Here is an 18,599-nt window from a genome sequence, read left to right on the forward strand (position 1 = left end):
GCGGACGGAAGTCCCTGCTCGGGGGTCACCTGACCCTACAGTCGCTTAGACATGGCGTCTTGCTTGCTGGCCGGGGAGCGGCTGGTACGCGCTTTGAGCCCCGGCGGGGAACTGGAGCCAGAGCAGCTGCCCAAGAAACTGCGAGCAGATCTTGAGGCCGCGTTGGGAAAGAAGCACAAGGGCGGCGATGGCCCTCCTGGCCCTGAACGCCTGGTTTCTTTCCGCCTGATCCGGGATCTACACCAGTACCTGAGAGAAAGGGGTGAGCCCCAGTCTCCAGTTCAGAGTCGCTTCCTTTTTTTTCCAGAGTTTTGTCCCCTTTGAGGTCTATTTCCACACCTCTAGCATTTTTCTGAAGGATGTATACGGTTGCGGAGCCAAATTGGCGTCTGCCTGCCCAACTCCAAGCAAATCCATTCTACTGACAGAGGCTTGTGATGAAGAAAAGTGCAGTGTTTATTGCAGGGTGCCAAACAAGGGAGTGGGAGACAAGCCTCAGATCTGCTTCAAATTGGCCTTTGAGTTAAGGGGTTTGCTTTTAAAGGAGTAGAACAAAGAGGATGGGAACAGTCATTGTCTTGCGATATTTCAGTGGCATTTCCAATTGGGAGTAGGCAAGTCTCTGGTTTACAGTTTTCGGGCCAGGTGGCCCATGGCTCGGGAGTCTATTAGTTCACCTCTGGCTCTGGAGAAACGCCTGAGTTTGCAGGTTAATGATCTCTGTAACAGATTTTAGCACCTTAAGTTTGCTAATGACAATAGCAGTTTTAGCCATCTAACTGGTGATTAGTGTTCCATTAGCACAGGATTGAGTTAGAGGGAAGAAAGAAGGGAAGAAAGTTTTGGCTAGAGAGGTTAATCACAAACTCAGAGAATTCAGTTTTAGGGGGACCCAGTTTCAAATCTAATACTCTCTTTCACCCACAGAATGGTCATCTAGCCAATCACCTCAGTCACCTCATAAACTCTGGGGAACCCACTCCCTTCACAACTTCCATAGGCATTCTTTGTGGATGACAAAATTTTATCTGTGCGGTTTCTGCTCTCTTGAATCTCTTCTTCACTTCCAGGCCCGCTTAGGCTCACCTGACCCTTGAAGAAATACATGTTTTAACGCATTACCACTGCATAGGTTCAGTTTCTTCCTTTTAAGCCACATTAGAAAACAGAACAATTGGAGTTTCCATCGTGGCTCAGTGGGTAACGAACCTGACTAGCATCCATGAGGACTCGGGTTCGATCCCTGGCCTTGATCAGTGGGTTAAGGATCCAGTGTTGCCATGACCTGTGGTGTAGGTTGCAGACGCTGCTCAGATCTGGTGTTGCTGGAACATCCATATACCGCGGGTGTGGCCCTTAAAAAAAAAAAAAAAAGTCGAAAGAAAGAAAACAGCATATCGAGCTTGTCCTGTTTGGGAATCCACATTTCTTTTCATCTCAAAAGCAAAAGTGGTCAGATCTGATATGTTTTTTTCTTTTTATGAGATAGGATGATGAAAAACTGTTGAAAGATCTGAATTGGAAGTAGTGTCTAGATTCTAGCCCTAATTCCGCCACTAACTCTTTTTGGAGGAGTCATTTCTTTTCCTTAGTGCTCAGTTCTCTTAGCAGGTAAAGGGAGTGGGGGCAGTAGGACAAACTGGCATGTAAGGTCTTTTGCCAGAATTTAACATAGCCTACCCAGAAGTGCAAAGGGTAGACTCTTTAATCATTGGAACTAAAAAGAACCTTAGAGATCATCTAGTACAGTGTCCTCTGAGTGTTCACCATCACCATGCTTAAACCTATTTAGGGCAAGTTCTGTCGTGACCACAGAAATGACATAAGTTAAAGGCTTATGTTTTGTTAGCGGTGATATTGGCCGACAAAGTCAGCTAGGAGCTACTTATGTGGGATTGTCCTGGTTTCTTCCCAATTGGAAATAATCCTGGAGATGAACTATTATAGGAATGTCCATATTTTATTTTGGTAGAAAGAATTGAAGGGCTAGACCCTTCTCTGATTTTAATCCTTTGACCTCAGCTCTGTGCGTTATTATGTTTGTGGAAATCTTTTCTTCCCAGATTCCACACTCTACCTTCATGAGCTCCTAGAAGGCAGTGAAATCTATCTTCCAGAGGTGGTGAAGCCTCCTCGGGTATGTAAGGGGAGTATTTGTGAGACTGAGTGGTGGCTGAGTTGGGTCTATTTATGATATATCCAAATTTATGAATTGACCTTTGGGCTCAAAAATTTGTCTTTTAGGAGTTTCTCTGTGGCTAAGGACCCAGCATTGTCACTTCAGCGGTTTGGGTAGCTGCTGTGGCTTGGGTTTGATCCCTGGCCCAGGAATTTCTGCATGCCAAGGGTTCAGGGGGAAAAAAAATTGTCCTTTAAGTCCTTGAGAGCTGGAGTGGGGGAACCAGGTATTGTCCTCCCTGTCTGACAGCTTGGAAAACTGAGATTAAAAAAAAAAAAAAATGTTTCTAGAGCACTGAAGGCACACCTGATGTGTGGGTCTCCTTAGCAGTACTTTGCCGCCTGAAACCAATGATTGTGACATGCTTTCTAGCATGTTGGGAATGTCATTCTTACTTGATTTTTCTGTCTCAGAACCCAGAGCTAGTTGCCCGACTGGAGAAGATTAAGATACAGCTTGCCAATGAGGAGTATAAGCGGATCACCCGCAATGTCACCTGTCAGGTAAAGGCCGGGTCTTCAGTACATGGACAGTGTAGCCCCTGAAAGCAGGACCCTGCATTGGGAAGAGCTGCAGATGAAAGAAACAACATGGAAACTTGGTTTGTGTACTATTAAGGGACCAGAGAAGCTCTGTGCTGCTGCATGCAAGCCAAATACAATTCCCAGCTCATTTACTGAGGGTTCAGAGGGTGACTGATTTTTAAAAGTTGTAGAGGTGGAGATGAGCCTGGAGCTGTTCTAACAGGACTTCCTACGCTATTCTCTGGCAGCTCCTGCCCCGTAGCATGAGAGGGGTATATGGGTACTGGGAGCCTAGGCCTCTTCTCTAAAATGCTTTATCTGTGGACCAGAAAAAAACCAACCAGTCCAGACAAAATCCATGGAGAAGGCAGAGCTCATGTGTTGGGTAACAAAGAGGGCTGAGCCCATACTGACAAATCAATATTCTGTGAGCTGCTTCCATCCTGGAATTACTTGCTTTTCCTTTTTCTCAGGATTCAAGGCATGGCGGAACGCTTAGTGACCTGGGAAAGCAAGGTGAGGTTCTGGGAAATCGGCTGCTAAAGCATCCCCCTGAGACTAGTTCGGTCATGGCCCTCCTTCCTACAGTGCTCTGGGCTTAGGTCTGAGCTATTGAGGCTTGCTGCTGGAGGGAAACCCAGTTGATGGGGGAGGCAGCCATGAGCTAAAAGGGCCTCTTGGAGGATGCTCCCCTAAAGGTTTCTTCCCTGCACTCCTCCCCAAAGTGAGGTCTGTGAAGGCTCTGGTCATCACCATCTTCAACTTCATTGTCACGGTGGCAGCTGCCTTTGTCTGCACTTACCTTGGAAGCCAATATATCTTCACAGAAATGACCTCGGTGAGTGGGTCCTGGGTGGGGCAAGGTGCCTGGGGTGGGAGTGTTAGTGGGAAAGGAGGATGTATGTGAAAATGCCTTGAACAGGTTAGGTGTTTATGTGATTAGACAAGGGGTGCATGTGCCCTGTCCAAAGTCGTGGGGGTAGATGATAACCTCAGGAGAATCCAGATCCCCTCTTTCCTTCCCCCCAGCTTATGGGCTGGGTTGAAGTCCTGTCCATCCTTATTAGGTGCTAGAGGCTGGAAGCTGGCCTGCATTCCTTAAGTCTGGTTCTCTCCCTTCCCAGCGGATACTGGCTGCATTGATTGTGGCGTCTGTGGTGGGCCTGGCCGAGCTGTACGTCATGGTGCGGGTGATGGAAGGCGAACTGGGAGAACTGTAACTGTGCTTCATCATCAGAGTCTGGAGACTCCAGGCTCCCGGCTGCCAATCACTGCTTCTCAGTCAACCCATCAGGCTTTTTGTATTCAGCTCCTGTTAGAGGGCTGAGCCAAGGCCACCTGCTGCTCCCATCCTCTGTCAGTTCACAGAGGGGTAGGTAGAGGAGACTCAGACAGCAGTTGGAAAGAACTGGTCTACCAGTACTTTCTCCTGAACCCAGTGCCCATCTGCCTCGTCCATTCCATTCTGGGCACTCCTGGCACTGTTTTTTTTTTTTTTTTTTCCCACTGGGAGTAAAGAGAATCCAGACCTTTCCAGAAGTAGACCGCACTGCCCTGAATGTGCCCAAGTGCACAAATCCATGATCATCCTTGCTCCACACACCCTGATGTAGACCTAATGTAGGTCAGAAGACGCCAAGAAAACAGGATTCCCTTTCTGCAGTTTGTGCTGGAAGAGGAAGTGATGAGAGGACATCAAATAAGAGAAAGAAGGTTGATACAGGATAGTGGAATCAGAAGCAAGGCAGCTACCTTTTTGGAATCTTAGATCCTGGCTTCATCTTTTTCCTCTGCTTGCCTTGTTCAGATTTTCTACATACTTCTGTCTGTCTCTACCACCCTTCTTAAACTTTCCACCTTCCCATCACCTTTTGCTGTGCTTCCAAAAGAAAACAGTTCAGATGGTGAAACAGAATGTCTGCTTTTAATTACAAAATATTTTTTACTTGTTTGTATTTGTGGGGGCAGTATGTGTACTGTGGATTATCTCAACTGGTAAAGGAAGACATTCTTTGTAGACAGGAGACTATTTTCAGATTTAACTGTATGTGTAAGTATGTGAGTGAGTATACACATCACAATATATGTGGGTATGCACTGCTATACATAAGCCTAATGCAGTCATTGTACGTGGATTCCTAAACATGTTTAGGTAAGCGCAGGAAATAGTATGTAAAACTTCAGTTGACTAATTGTTTTACATGATTGCTTGCGGTCTTCACAACATTCCTGGAGGCTGGGAAAGGAAATGGTTTTAGTCTCCTTTTCCAGACAAAACTGAGGCTGAGAGAGATCAAAGGACCAGCCGTGGTTCTTCCTGTTAAAGGAAGCCAAAGACTCCTAGGTTGTCTTGAAGTCCCCGCATAACGTTAAACTTCTAAGAACTTAAGATTAGTGGTGTGCTGATAGGATCTGTATAGGGCATTTAGGAATGATAGCATTATTATTTATCCAATAAATATTTATTGTATCCAGTGTGTTCTTATTTCAAATCTTGCAACAGCACAAAAGCCCAAAGATTTCCCAAGTTGTGAGAATTGGTCAGAATCTGCTCCTAATGGTGGACTCTCTGTTCAGTGTATGAGCTTCTATGGTCTTTTTTTGTTTTTTCCCCCAGGACACTCTTCTGTTGTTAGAAATTATAAACAAATAGGACCTAATCAAACTTACGAGTTTTTGCACAGCAAAGGAAACCATGAACAAAACAAAGAGACAACCTAGGGAATGGGAGAAAATATTTGCCAATGATGCTACTGACAAGGGCTTAATTTCCAAAGTAAACAAACAGTTCATACAACTCAATAACAAAACAACCCAATCAAAAAGTCCTAAACAGACATTTTTCCAAAGAAGACATACATACGGAGAGACAAGAGGCACATGAAAATATACTCAACATCCCTAAACATTAGAGAAATGCAAATCAAAACTACAATGAAGTGTCACCTCACACCAGTCTGAATGGCCAACATTAAAAAGTCTGCAAAGGAGTTCCCACCTGGCACAGCATGTTAAGGATCCAGCATTATCTCTGAGGTGGCACGGATTCAATCCCCGGGCTAGCACAGTGGGTTAAGGATCTGTCATTGCCTCAGCTGTGGCATAAGTTGCAACTATGGCTTGGATTCCATCCCTGGCCCAGGAACTGCCGTATGCCGTGGGATAGACAAAAAAGGGAAGCAAAAAAAAAAAAAAGTCTACAGAATCACAAATGCTGGAGAGGGTGGGGAGAAAATCGAACTCTCTCACACTGTTGGTGCGAATGTAAGTTGGAGCAGCCACTGTAGGAAACAGTAGGGAAGTTCCTCAAAAAACTGAAAATAGAGGCGTTCACAGCAATGATGAACCAGACTAATACCCGTGAGGATGCAGGTTCAATTCCTGGCCCCACTCTGGGTTAAGGATCTGGCGTTGCCATGAGCTGTGGAGTAGGTTGCAGATGCAGCTTGGATATGGCCTTGCTGTGGCTGTGGCGTAGGCCGACAGCTACAGCTCCAATTTGACCCCTAGCTTGGGAACCTCCATGTGCCGCAGATACGGCCCTAAAAAGGAAAAATAAATGGAAGTACCATATGATCCAGCAATCCTATTTCTGGGCATATATCCAGACAAAACTATAATTCAAAGATACACAAGCACCGCTGTGTTCATAGCAACACTATTCATCATGGTCAAGACAAGGAAGCAACCTCGATGTCTATTGATCTATCGATAGATGAGTGATTAAGGCGATGTGGTACATGCATACAATGGAATACCATCCAGCCGTAAAAGCACAAAAAAAATAGTATCATTTGTAGCAACGTGGATGGACCTAGAGATTCTCATGCTAAGTAAAGTAAGTGAGACAGATAAACACCATATAATATCACTTACATGTGGAATCTAAAATATGACACAAATGACCTTATTTACAAAACAAAAACAGGAGTTCCCGTTATAGCTCAGTGGTAACAAACACAACTAGTATCTGTGAGGTTCGATCCCTGGCCTCGTTCAGTGTGTTGATGGCATGGCTGTGGCTGTGACATAGGCCAGCAGTTGCAGTTCTAGCCTAAGAACTTGCATATGCCACACATGCAGCCCTAAAACAAAAACAAAAACAGGACCTCTAGCCTGGGAACCTCCATATGCCACGGATACGGCCCTAGAAAAGACAAAAAACAAAAAACAGAAACAGACCATCAGATATGGAGAGCAGACTTGTAGCTGCCAAGGGGGAGGGATGGACTGGGAGTCTGGGGTTAGCAGATGCAAACTATTACATATAGAATGGATAAGCAACAAGGTCCTACTGTGTAGCACAGGGAACTCTGTTCAATATCCTTAGATAAAACATATTGAAAAAGAATATTAAAAAGAATGTATATATAGGAGTTCCTGTCGTGGCTCAGCAGGTTAAGAATCTGACTAGTATCCATGAAGATGCAGTCCGATCCCCGGCTTTTCTCAGTGGTTAAGGATCTGGCACTGCTGTGAGCTATGATGTAGGTTAAAGACACAGCTTGGATCTAGCATTACTATGGCTGTGGCATAGGCCGGCAGCAACAGCTCCAATTAGACCCCTAGCCTGGGAACTTCCATATGCCGCAGGTGTGGCCCTATCAAGACAGAAAAAGATTTTTAAAATGTATATATATATATATATATATATATATATAGAGAGAGAGAGAGAGAGAGAGAGAGAGAGAGAGAGAGATCTGTGTGTATAACCAATCACTTTGCTGTACAGCCAAAATTAACACAACATTGTAAGTCGACTATACTTCAATAAAAAAGAGAAAATATAATAAAAATACCATAAATACCAATAAATATAAAAGAATATGTTGTTAAAAAAATACTGCATGAGAGAGCAGTTAGGCTTAGGCTTTTCTGTTTCAGATCACTTTGTTGAGAAATCTTAGGATGCCTATTGTTGGTCGGGAGAAATGTCAACCGCGAGAAAAAAATGCAGGTGGAATTTTACAGTTCTTTCTAGCAACTCAGACTGTTTAAGATTGAGGTGGGGGTTTTTTTGTTTGGTTGGTTTTTGTTTTGCTTCTTAGAGTCACACCTGCAGCATATGGAAGTTCCCAGTGTGGAAAGTAACATACGTCTTTTCTATCAAAAAACCAGAAATCTTTGTGACTCCATTTTGCTCCAGTTTCAGCTGAGACGCCCTCCTACAACCCCTTCCTCTTTCCCGCTTCTCCCAGCTAATTTGTTTCAATTAGCCAACTGAGAGGCATGTGCGCCCCGACCTGACCAATGGGAAGGGGACAGAGATACCACCTGCATTAGGGATAAATAAGGTCTTGTCTTCTTCACAAGCACTTTTTGAGTTCCCTCGACCTTCTGCAGAAGTAAAGAGCCTTGTCGAGATCTCCCTGTGTTCATGTGTCTCACTTTCCGACACTGACGATCCGAGCCAGAGTTATTTATTTATTTATTTATTTTTGGTCTTTTTTGCTATTTCTTTGGGCCGCTCCCTCGGCATATGGAGGTTCCCAGGCTAGGGGTCCAATCGGAGCTGCAGCCACCGGCCTACGCCAGAGCCACAGCAACGCAGGATGTGAGCCGCGTCTGCAACCTACACCACAGCTCACGGCAACGCCGGATCGTTAACCCACTGAGCAAGGGCAGGGACCGAACCCGCAACCTCATGGTTCCTAGTCGGATTCGTTAACCACTGCGCCACGACGGGTACTCCCCAGAGTTATTTTAATTCTCCAACACCACGGGGTCCAATCAGATCTGCAGCTGCCAGCCTACATTGCAGCCACAGTCACAGCCACAGCCACGCCAGATCCGAGCCATGTCTGTGACCTACACCACAGCTCAGGGCAATGCCGGAACCCCAACCCACTGAGCAAGACTGGGGATTGAACCTGAGTCCTCATGGATACTAGTCGGGTTTGTAACCACTGAGCCACAATGGGAACTCCTAAGATTGAGTTTAAAAGCTACACTGGGAGTTTACATTATGGCTCAGTGGGTTAAGGACACATTTTCTCTGTGAGGCCTGGTTCAGTGGGTTAAGGACCCCACATTGCTGTAAGCTGCGTGAGTCACAGAATGCAGCTCTGATTCGACCTGGCCCCCGTAGGTGTGAATACATACATACCTACACACTACACTGAACCTTTATGGAGATTTATGACCGTACTTACCTGTGCTACATTCTGTGGGCCAGGGTGTCCACATATCCTTAAGATCTCACAGCCTCCAGGTTCCTGGGTTTGGGTTGGAAGACCTCACATCTTCTTTTCTTTTTTTTTTTTTTAAAGGGCCGCACCTGCAGCATATGGAACTTCCCAGGCTAGGGGTCAAATCAGAGCTGCAGCTGCCGGCCTACACCACAGCCACAGCAACGCCAGATCCAAGCCATGTCTGCGACCTACACCACAGCTTACGGCAACGTGGGACCCTTAACCCACTCAGCAAGGCCAGGGATGGACCCCACGTCCTCACAGATACTAGTTGGAATCTTTACCTGCTGAGCCACAGTGAGAACACCCAGGGCTTCGCATCTTAGATAAAGAGCAGGCCTTCTTAAACACCTTCTGACCCAGGCCGTCATTCCCCACACCCTGCCCTTTCTTGGGAGGAGGTCTTTCACTGGTCCCAGCCCGCTACTCACAAGCCAATAGGCTTCTGTGGTACTGAGTAATTTAGAGCTCCATGGGCCAATCACTGTGCTCGCTTCTGGGGCTGGTGCAGCCAAAGCCTTGGCATCTGCTGAGGAAATGGCCTCGGGACAGGTGGCTTCCATCTGCAAGGGCAGCATTAGAAATAGGAATCAGGTGGCCTGTCCTCCAGTTCTCATCCCAGAGAGGGGAACTCTCGGCTCTCAGCCACAGCCACTTCATCTGGCTCACCATACAATGCTTCTTCCAGTGCAATCTGGGGCCAGGGAGTCCCAGGGAGAAAGGGAGGTCCTTGGTAGGAGGCCAGAGGAACAAGTTTGGGACCCTTTCTGTTTCTCAGGATCTGCCATAGGGAGAGGGAGGGAAAACTTAGCATGAATTGCAAAATTTTACAACGCATCACACACCACGTGAACCCTTCACCTACGTTGTTGTTGCCCGTTCCCCAAACAGAGAGAGATGAGTGTTATCACGCCCATCTTGCAGACAGAGGCGGATGGAGAGTTCCCAGACCACATAGCAGCCAGGATGGGAATTCAGTGCAGACTCCGAGCATTTGTCTCTGAAGCAGAGCAGCTCAAGAAGCGGCTCCAGAGGCGGTTCGAGTGTCCTGGAACCAGTGGGACCAGGAGCAGAGAGTGTGACCAAGGCTCCCCTCTCTCCAGGGTCTGTCAGCCAGAGCCCTGTGCCCTTCGATTAACAGTCCTTCTAATCCCAGCAGAAGCCTGGGTAATAACCTCCCACCCAGAATCTGCGTGGAACCTGGCCCTATTTAGGGATTAGGCGGTGGAGATATATTTCAAAAGCAAACGGCCCCCATCCCAATTCATTTGCAGCACACAACAATCCAGATTAAGGTACAGAGTTTGGGTTTTATTTGGAGATTAGTTGGTATTACAGATGACAGTGATACTAAAACCCAGTGCTGCCGTGCACAGCCCCCACCCCATCCTGAATCTGTCAGGGCATCTCCGCAGCCCCAGGTCAGAGGGCAGCCAATCTGATATTTGTGAAAATTACATCAACATAAGCCCCAGGTTCCGATTCCTATTTTATTACTTTAATATCACTCCTGCTTCAGATCCATAGTTCTGGTTAATTTGTCCAGGGGGTAGGAGGGCAGGAGAGGGGGCCCTGAACTGTAAAAGGATTGGTCCCTGCCATCTAGAATTAGGATCAGCACTCTTCCGGCTCACTTAACAGTAAGGTAATGGCCAAAAGGACCCTTGGGTGAGGGGTGGCTGCCCGCTCCCCTTTAGAGGAAGGAGGCGTTGTCAGCTGGAGTGAGATGAATTGGGGACCAGGTCTGGTAGGAGAAAGGGGAATCATGGGCCCGTACCCCATCTATCTGTAGGCACCTCCTGCTGAGATGATGGGCACATATCCCTGGAGGGGTAGGGCCCTGGGTAACAGAGCCAGGCCCCTGTCACTCCACAGAACCCACATCTAGGCTGGCCTGGAGGACCGTGGACGGGAGGGATCCCTGAACTAAACTTTCTTCCATAAGAGACCTCTGGTGTGTAAAGGAGGGGCCAGGAATCCTCTCCTGATGTGTTCAGCCCGAAGGAGCAGGGTGGGTGACAGGAGCCAGAGGAGGGGTCTTGCAAGTTCTAGCCCTAGATTAGGAGTGGTCCAGGTTGGTGACAACGGCCGAGGCATAGATGAGGTCAGACAGGCTGCCCAGTGAGGTCTGGGGAGTAGCTCGCTCTGAAGAGAGGTGGACCCCTGAAGCCCCAGCTGGTCCCCATGGGGCTGCAGCTTTGGCGCCCCCCCAGCCCTGCCCCGGACCCAAGCCAGGAGCTGGACAGAAGGCAGAGGCGTGTTGACACGCAGAGGCCCACTGAGTTGCGCTGTTGGAGGGTGGAGGCTGGCCCGGGGTTCGGGGCTCCCAGGGCTGCTGGACGGTGTCTGGAAGAGAATGGGATCTCTGGGGAGGCTCGGGCCTGGGACTTGGGCCTCCCGGCTCTCTATTCTTGATTCTCTTGGCTCTGCGGTTCTGGAACCACACCTGGTAAGGAAAGACGTGGTCTCTTCCGGCCCCCGCATCCCCTCCCCCGCCTCCCAGTCCAGGGAGAACAGAACCTGGAGGCATGGTGCCCAGAGAGAAGGAACAGCGGGTCAAGCTTAGAAATCAGGCTGTTTGAGAGCAACCCCACCCTGGGGGGAGGTCACGGCTCACCTGTATCTTGGCCTCAGGAAGGCTGGTGACCCGGGCCAGGTGCTCACGGGTGCCAATGTCGGGATAGGGTCGTGCTGCAAACACCCGCTCCAACTCCAGCAGCTGCCCTCTGCTGAAGGTGGTCCTCTTTCTCCGATGCGGACCCAACCCACTGGCATGGCCTGCAGGCCGGGGTTGGGGTCAAGCCAGGACTCCCCGCAAGAGTTTCCACCCCAGCCTCAAAGTCCCCAACAAACCCTGAAGCCCCTACTCCCCCACCCCTCTTCAACCTTCCCCATTACACCTGCCCCACATCCTCCTCCTGCCCCCCTTCTCCACACCAGATCACCTGCAGGAGGTGTATCCACCGGGCCGGCCATGGAGCTGGCAGACTGAGGAGCCAGATGGCCATGCCAAGGCTGTGCCCACACCACTCCCCTTCGCTTGGATTTTATCCTGTTCCGAGGGTTGGCCCCGCCTCCAGGAGGGGGGAGGGTTAGCCTCCCCGCTCCAGGAGGGCTGAGAAGTCCCCAGGGGAGACAGGAGAGGCTGGGGGCCGTGTTGGGGCTTGAGAGGATGCTGGCGAGGCAACGCTGCTCCTCCAGAGCAGCACAAAAGAAGCTGGCCCCGCCCACCCCACCCCCTACCCTCAAACTTTGGCAATCTGTGCCTGAAAGCCTGTACTTTGTGAAAGATCCCCCCCAGGGCTCCGTCCAGGATGCCAAGGGGACCCCTCCCTCCAATGCTCTCAGCACTTCAGCCGCCCCTACGGGAGCCCTCGGTGCCCAGCTGCCGGCTGCCTTCAGAGGAGAGTGGGTGGGGTTCTAAACCACAGCTGAGGATGGACCTGGCTGGGGATGCTGGACAGGATGAGGAGGATGATGGGACAGCAGATGAGCTCGAGGCACCCTCTCTTCAGCAGGGCTGGGAGCAGATGTCACGACCAGATCACCCTCAGGTCGGCCTTAGAGCTCTGCCTGCACCTGGCCCTTTCTCCCTGGCCCCCTGAGGGCCCAAATGAGCTTCCTGGAGTCCAGGAAGCAGAGGAGCTTCCACAGGTTCATTCAAGGGGTTTTGAGAAAGATGTTTGTTTTTAAAGTTTTTTTTGTTTTTTTTTTTTTTTGCTTTTTAGGGCCATACCCACAGCATATGGAAGTTCCCAGGCTAGGGGTCACATCCGAGCTACAGCTGCTGGGCTATGCCACAGCCACAGCAATGCAGGATCCGACCCATGTCTGTGATCTATACCACAGCTCACCGAAATGCCAGGTCCCTACCCCACTGAGCGAGGCTGGAGATCGAACCCACAACCTCATGGTTACTAGTCGGATTCCTTTACACTGCACCACAAAGGGAACTCCAGATGTTTGTTTTTACAGTGTACTCACTTGTCCTTGGAAGTCTTCTGGGCCATTTGTCTTTTTTCTTTTCTTTTCTTTTTTTTCTTATTAGGGTCGCACCCTCGGTATATGGAAGTTCCCAGGATAGCGGTCAAATTGGAGCTGCACTTGCTTGCCTACACCACAGCCATAGCAGTGCGGGACATGAGCTGCATCTGTGACCTACACCACAGCTCATGGCAACACCGGATCCTTAACCCAAGCAAGGCCAGGGATTGAACTTGCAACCTCATGGATATTAGTTGGGTTACTAGTCGTAACCCACTGGGCCCACAGTGAAAACTCCTGGGCCACTTTTCTTTTTTGGAAAATGTGCACTCTCCTTTGAGCCGGAATCGAACCAGCGACCTAAGGATGGCCACGGACACGTGCCTACCGTCCTCTGCTCTACCAGCTGAGCTATCAAAGGGAGCCCGGGCCACTTTTCTAAGAGGAGTGGGTGCATTTGAATTTCCCCTCAATTCCTACCCTTCTCTGTCTCTCCTGCCTCGGGGGCCTGCACCCCACACCCAAGACAGAGACTTCCAAGGCCTGTCATCAGAGGGGTGGGTTTGAGGGAACACAGAGACCAGTTCCCCAGGAACACAAGTATCTGAGTGAACAGCATTTCAGGTCCATGATGGGCAGAAAAGCTGGGTCTGAACCCACCACCTTCTGCCCCCACCCCTCTCTTCCAAGACCCTAGTCAAAGACAAGAGGCCAAATAGGCCCAGGGCTGGGTAGGCTGGCTTGGTGACTCCTCTCATCCTTTGAGGTGTTCAAGCTCCTGCTTATTATTATTATTATTATTATTATCATTATTATTATTAGGGTCGCACCTGCAGCACGTGGAAGTTCCCAGGCTAGGGGTCGAATCGGAGCTACAGCTGCCGGCCTACACCAGAGCCAGAGCAACTCAGGATCTGAGCTGCATCTGTGACCTACACCACAGCTCACGGCAACGCCAGATCCTTAACCCGCTGAGGGAGGCCAGGGATCAAACATGCATCCTCATAGTTCCTAGCCGGGTTTGTTAACCAGTGAGCCATGAAGGGAGCTCCTCAAGCTTCTGCTTAGCTGCTGATGGCTTGTTGGGGGCTTCTCAGTACAGGGGGAAGGCTGGCACTCACAAGGACCCCTCAACCCATAGCTTTTATGGCTCACAGAGGGGGCCTGAGGCCATCATGGGCTGGACGCAAGGAGGCTCTTCTCTGCCCCCTCCGCTAAGCCGCTCTGACAGCCCAGCTTCCTCTGCTTTACCCGGGCAGGGATCTGCCTGTCCACCCAGTCAGACAGTAGCCTTACAGTCAGGGCCAAGGACTCTTTATTGGGCTGGGAGGGGGAGGCTAGAGAGGGCAGCAGCAGAGACTCAGCTGTGTGGATTCAGACTCGGACTCTTACTTCTGGTCTGGAACTGGGCAGCCCAGCCAGTACTGGGCGATGGAGCGTGGGTAGGGAGGGGTCACAGTGTCCACTCGCTGCGTGCGCAGGTTCACTCGGTAGTACTCCTCTGAAAGAGAGGTCAGGAGAGGGTGCGTGAGACCCAGCCTGGCACCACCCACACCTGCCCTAAGAAGAGCTGGGTGTTTTCTGGAAGGGCAGGTGGCAGGTGAACATCCACAATGCACTGAAGGGTGTGGCCTGGCTCTTTGGTTTTTTTTTTTTTTTTTCGTTTTTTTTTTTTTCAGGGCTACATCTGTGGCTTATGGAAGTTCCCAGGCTAGGATTTGAATCAGAGCTGCAGCTGCTGGCTTATGCCAGAGCCACAGCAATGCCAGATCTGAGCCATGTCTGCGACCTACACCACAGCTCACTGCAATGCCAGATCCTTAACCCACTGAGCAAGGCCAGTGATCAAACCTGCATCCTCATGGATACTAGTTGGGTTCATTATCACTGAGCCACAATGGGAACTCCTGGCTTGGCTTTCTGGAGTCACCACTCATGGGCTATGTTCAGACCCTGGGGACCAGGGACAGCAGGGAAGTCCTGGCAAGGCCAGCTACAGGGCTGGCAGGGGTTCCCACCTCCTGAGAAGAAGTAGACGCTCTGGATGGGCTCACAGGTGGCAGGCACGAGCCAGTCCATCTTATAGTCATCATAGTTGTAGCCTCCTGGGCCAGTCTCCTCACTGGAGAACCAGGGCAGCCAGGTTGAACGAGACTGCCGGTGGGACTTCTGGCTGCGGCTGTGGCCTCGGCCACGGCCACGGCCACGGCGTGAGCGGTAGCGTTTACCACTGCGACGTGCAGACTTAGTCATCTTGGGCTGGGAGGGCTTGAGGGCTGAGCCTGAGATGTAAATTTGGCCAGCCATGGCCGCATCCACTTGTTCAGGCAAACCAAGCCAGTCCTGGCTGATGACCCGGGGCTCTATGGCACCACCTGTGGAAAGGAAGGGGGTTAACGGGGAGCCTCGGAGGTCAAGGATGGGCTATTCCTCGTCCAAGAACACACAGCAAGTTAGTGGCAGAGCCTAGAATCCCAGCCTTCCAACTCCCTGTTCAGGGCTCTTTCCCAGCCTTCCTCTGCCACATCTGTCCCTCACGGTCTCAGCCATATCCCCTCCTTCTTTTTTTTTTTTTTTTTTTTTTAAGAATCTCTAAGTTTGTTTGTTTGTTTGCTTTTTAAGGCAGCACTTGTGGCACATGGTAATTCCCAGGCTAGGGGCCTAATTAGAGCTACAGCTGCCGGCCGGCGCCACAGCCACAGCAACTCAGGATCCAAGCTGCAGCTCTGACCTACACCGTAGCTTGGGGCAACACTGGATCCTTAACCCACTGAGCAGGGCCAGGGATCGAACTTGCATCCTCATGGGTACTAGTTGGGTTATTACTGCTGAGCCACAGCGAGAACTCCCACAGCCCCCTCCTTCGGCTGGCTGTGCCCTTGGCTGCACTAGGCAAAGTCCAAGGTGTGGGGTCCGGGTGGAGGCAAGCCTCCCCCAGAAAGATCAACAGAAGCAAAGTCTGGCCTGAGCAAACAGCTTTTGATCAATAGCTCCATAATCACAGTCCCTCGGGCTGGCCCTCCCCCTTCCCAGGGGATCTCAGCCCCCAGCAGGAAAAGCAAGAACTGGCCAGCCCTCCATACCAAAGGAATGGCTCCAGAAGAGAAGTCTGAAGATGTCCTCCCAGCTGTCCCGCTGCATCAGGGCAAAGTGTGCAAAGACGTCCGACGGGGAGCTGCCTTCGCACTCCTCTCGACTGGGCTGCTGCTGGAACACATACTCCCAGTACTGTTTCCCTGGGGAGGGGTGGCCATGAGCAAGACTGGAAAGCCCAGAGGCTGTGGAAGTTAGGAGCTCCTGGTCCGGGGTGGGGCATAATCCAAGGCCTGTCCCCAGGGGAAGCAAACCAACCCTCCCACCCACCCACTGAGTACCTTTGAAGAAGTAGACCCGCTCCCGGCCACTGTAGCTATGAGCCGGCAGGGCCAAGGCTGCATCCACATCGTCCGGAATACCCTTGAAGCCTTCAGAGATCTCGCGGGGGTAATTGGGGTCCAGGACACCATCATCAAAGCGCCAGTACTGACTACCCTAGGCGCAGGGAAGAAGAGAGTCAGGAGGCAGCTGGCTGTGGCGGAGGCAGAGTCCTCCACCCAAGGCAGCAGCCCTATTCCCAGGCTTGTTGCCCAAGACCTGGAGCCTTGGGCTTCTATGTCCCACAGAGCTCCAGCCAGGGACCACAGGCTGGGATCCAGCCTTCTGGCCCACTCAGGTCCTGGGCATAGTCGCCCTCAAGCCCCTGCTGAGATAGCCTTGACCCTGACCCACAGCCCCTGGGCTGGTACCTTGAAGAGGTAGGTCTTCCCCTGACAGTTGATGCGGGTGAAGGCGGCATCAATGGGGCCCTTGATGCCCCAGACATCTTGGATGAGCTTGGGGTACCCAGGCCTCACTGCCTTTTCATCCAGCTCATAGCAGTACAGCCCTAGAGGAAGGGAGGCCGTGTGAGGCAGGATGCTCCTGCGGCAGACCCTAGTCCCAAGGTCTGCCATTCCAGTCACCTCGGAAGGCAAAGACGGAACCGTTCTTGAGGTTGGTGAAGGCATCAAAGGGTTTCCCACTGCACAGCTCTTCCTCAGGGACCCCTAGATCATCAGTCTGAGGCCCAGGTGGTGGGGCCTCTTCCTCAGGTTTCAGAACCGGAGTCTCTTCAGTCTTGGCCAGCAGGACAGGGATCCTCTGCTCTTCTTGGACGCTGGTGTTGTGTCTGGTCTCCTCGTGGTAGTCATAGGCCCTGTACTCATCATCTGGCTGAAGGAATACATCCCCGCGAGTCACTGCAGACAAAGAGGGGGGTGGTGAGTCTCCAGCTGCAGAGGGGACCCCAGGCCCGCCCAGCCCCTCTGAACGCACCTTGGGGCTTGCACTCGGCCACGTAGTCAGTGCAGCAGCTCTGGTAGTAAGAGCACAGCTCGTCACACTGACACTTCCTTTCGGCAATGAAGCCGTCTGTGCAGCGGCCCTTGCACGACTCTGTGGAGAGGGAGTATGACAGCTGGCACCGCCCAGGCCAGGCCACACTTACCCACCCTACATTGACCCAAATGGTCACCAATATCCATATCCTCCCGCACCTTGGTCAGCCAGAGCAACCCATGCCAGCAGGGCCAGCATCAGAAGGGGCCTCAGGGGTGCCATGGCAGCACCTCCGGCCTCACGTCTGGTAAACTAGGTTCTGATGCCTGAGGAAGGGACAGAGAGATGAGAGGTCATGGATGAGGGAACCAGAGAAGAGGAGTTGCCTTTTCTACTGCTCTGTTTGCTCAAGCTCCAGTCCAGCCCCCAGAGCCCTGACTCCAGAGGCTGCTGCAGCAAAGGATCACGGTCCTGGAACTCCAGGCCTGGGAGAGCTGTAAATAGAATCCTTGCCAGGCTCAAGGTCATCTCGGAAGAGGACTAGCTCAGTGAGTCTGAGGGACAGAAAGAAGTCCCACTCTGGCACTCACTGGCTGTGCCACCTTGGGCACAAAGCTTTAGTTGCCTTAGTTCTCTTTTTGGTAAAATGAGATTAATCACATTTGCCTCATGGGGTGTCAGGACCTAAAGCAAACAATCTGCCCAGTGCCTGGAGGAGCCCCAACTTCATTCTCCATAAATGGGTATTGATTCATGATCTGTTTGATCAGGCACAGCCCTCACAGGATGGTTCACCCACCCCTTGTGTATTTAGGGCATTGAAGGGGGGTGGGGGTAGGAGCTATGCTGGTAAACACCCTGGTGAAAATTTATTTTTATCATGAAAAGAACAAAGTTTCATTTCTGGGTTCAGGTCTCTAGAGCATTGATTTCCAGAGGCTGGTCTTCACAGCACAGTTAGTTGGTGAATATTAACCCTTCGGACTGGCTGTGATTCCTGAGTCTTCCACTGATTTACTGCTCCTCAGCTGGCTATTCCCTGTCTCCATCCTCATCTTCCCCATCCATGAAGGGTGGCCCAGTTCCCCACATTTATTTTCTTTTCTGGGCACCCCATGGGCATAAGGAGTTTCCCCAGGCCGGGGATCAGATCCAAGCTGCAGTTGCAATCTATGCTGCAGCTGCAGCAATCCTGGATCCTTTAACCAATGTGCCAGGCTGGGGATCGAACCTGTGTCCTGGTGCTGCAGAGATGCGAGCTGCTTGTGCCACAGCAGGCACTCTTCCCCACACTTTTAGACTCCAGTGAGTAGGATCCCCCTACTCAGAAAATGCTCACTGGCACAAAATGCCTGATTTGGGGCC

The 18,599-nt window shown here is 50.8% G+C and overlaps 3 protein-coding genes and 1 non-coding gene across 4 annotated transcripts; 1 reads left to right on the forward strand and 3 right to left on the reverse strand.

Moving 5' to 3' along the window:
• Nucleotides 1-37: 37 nt before the first annotated feature.
• On the forward strand, nucleotides 38-5,173 carry TMEM199 (transmembrane protein 199). Its single transcript, XM_003358166.5, has 6 exons — nucleotides 38-262; nucleotides 2,064-2,137; nucleotides 2,593-2,682; nucleotides 3,177-3,219; nucleotides 3,429-3,541; nucleotides 3,828-5,173. Exons 1-6 carry the CDS (start codon nucleotides 52-54, stop codon nucleotides 3,921-3,923), a joined length of 627 nt encoding a protein of 208 aa, XP_003358214.2. The 5' UTR covers nucleotides 38-51; the 3' UTR covers nucleotides 3,924-5,173.
• Nucleotides 5,174-10,184: 5,011 nt separating this feature from the next.
• SEBOX (SEBOX homeobox) lies at nucleotides 10,185-12,021 on the reverse strand. Its single transcript, XM_005669098.4, has 3 exons — nucleotides 11,840-12,021; nucleotides 11,512-11,672; nucleotides 10,185-11,340 (listed from the first exon to the last, which is right to left on the reverse strand). The coding sequence occupies exons 1-3, from the start codon at nucleotides 11,868-11,870 to the stop codon at nucleotides 10,954-10,956; spliced, it is 579 nt and encodes a 192-aa protein (XP_005669155.3). The 5' UTR covers nucleotides 11,871-12,021; the 3' UTR covers nucleotides 10,185-10,953.
• Nucleotides 12,022-13,210: 1,189 nt separating this feature from the next.
• On the reverse strand, nucleotides 13,211-13,299 carry TRNAY-GUA (transfer RNA tyrosine (anticodon GUA)). The gene is given in 2 exon segments: nucleotides 13,211-13,246; nucleotides 13,263-13,299. It is a non-coding gene; the product is annotated as a tRNA-Tyr (tRNA).
• An 877-nt stretch (nucleotides 13,300-14,176) lies between these two features.
• On the reverse strand, nucleotides 14,177-17,561 carry VTN (vitronectin). The gene is given in 8 exon segments (NM_214104.1): nucleotides 14,177-14,379; nucleotides 14,897-15,253; nucleotides 15,962-16,114; nucleotides 16,253-16,409; nucleotides 16,664-16,803; nucleotides 16,880-17,155; nucleotides 17,232-17,351; nucleotides 17,453-17,561. Coding segments are annotated over 8 exon segments (1,380 nt in total). The 5' UTR covers nucleotides 17,517-17,561; the 3' UTR covers nucleotides 14,177-14,266.
• Between the last annotated feature and the right edge of the window lie 1,038 nt (nucleotides 17,562-18,599).

This window comes from Sus scrofa, chromosome 12 (genome assembly GCF_054392235.1).
Source record: "Sus scrofa isolate SSC_HxYL_T2T_F1_AM1 chromosome 12, Sscrofa_HxYL_maternal_Yorkshire_Landrace_v2.0, whole genome shotgun sequence".
NCBI classification, from domain to species: Eukaryota; Metazoa; Chordata; class Mammalia; order Artiodactyla; family Suidae; genus Sus; species Sus scrofa.

Bases quoted from the DNA above. Each gene is read 5' to 3' on its own strand.
- TMEM199 (XM_003358166.5), top strand. From the start codon at position 52: ATGGCGTCTTGCTTGCTGGCCGGGGAGCGGCTGGTACGCGCTTTGAGC. The intron at 3,220-3,428 runs GTGAGGTTCTGG...TCCTCCCCAAAG, and splicing joins TAGTGACCTGGGAAAGCAAG to TGAGGTCTGTGAAGGCTCTG. The intron at 3,542-3,827 runs GTGAGTGGGTCC...CTCCCTTCCCAG, and splicing joins TCTTCACAGAAATGACCTCG to CGGATACTGGCTGCATTGAT.
- SEBOX (XM_005669098.4), bottom strand. From the start codon at position 11,870: ATGGCCGGCCCGGTGGATACACCTCCTGCAG. The intron at 11,673-11,839 runs GTGATCTGGTGT...CCCGGCCTGCAG, and splicing joins GGTGGATACACCTCCTGCAG to GCCATGCCAGTGGGTTGGGT. The intron at 11,341-11,511 runs GTGAGCCGTGAC...TTTCCTTACCAG, and splicing joins TTCCTGAGGCCAAGATACAG to GTGTGGTTCCAGAACCGCAG.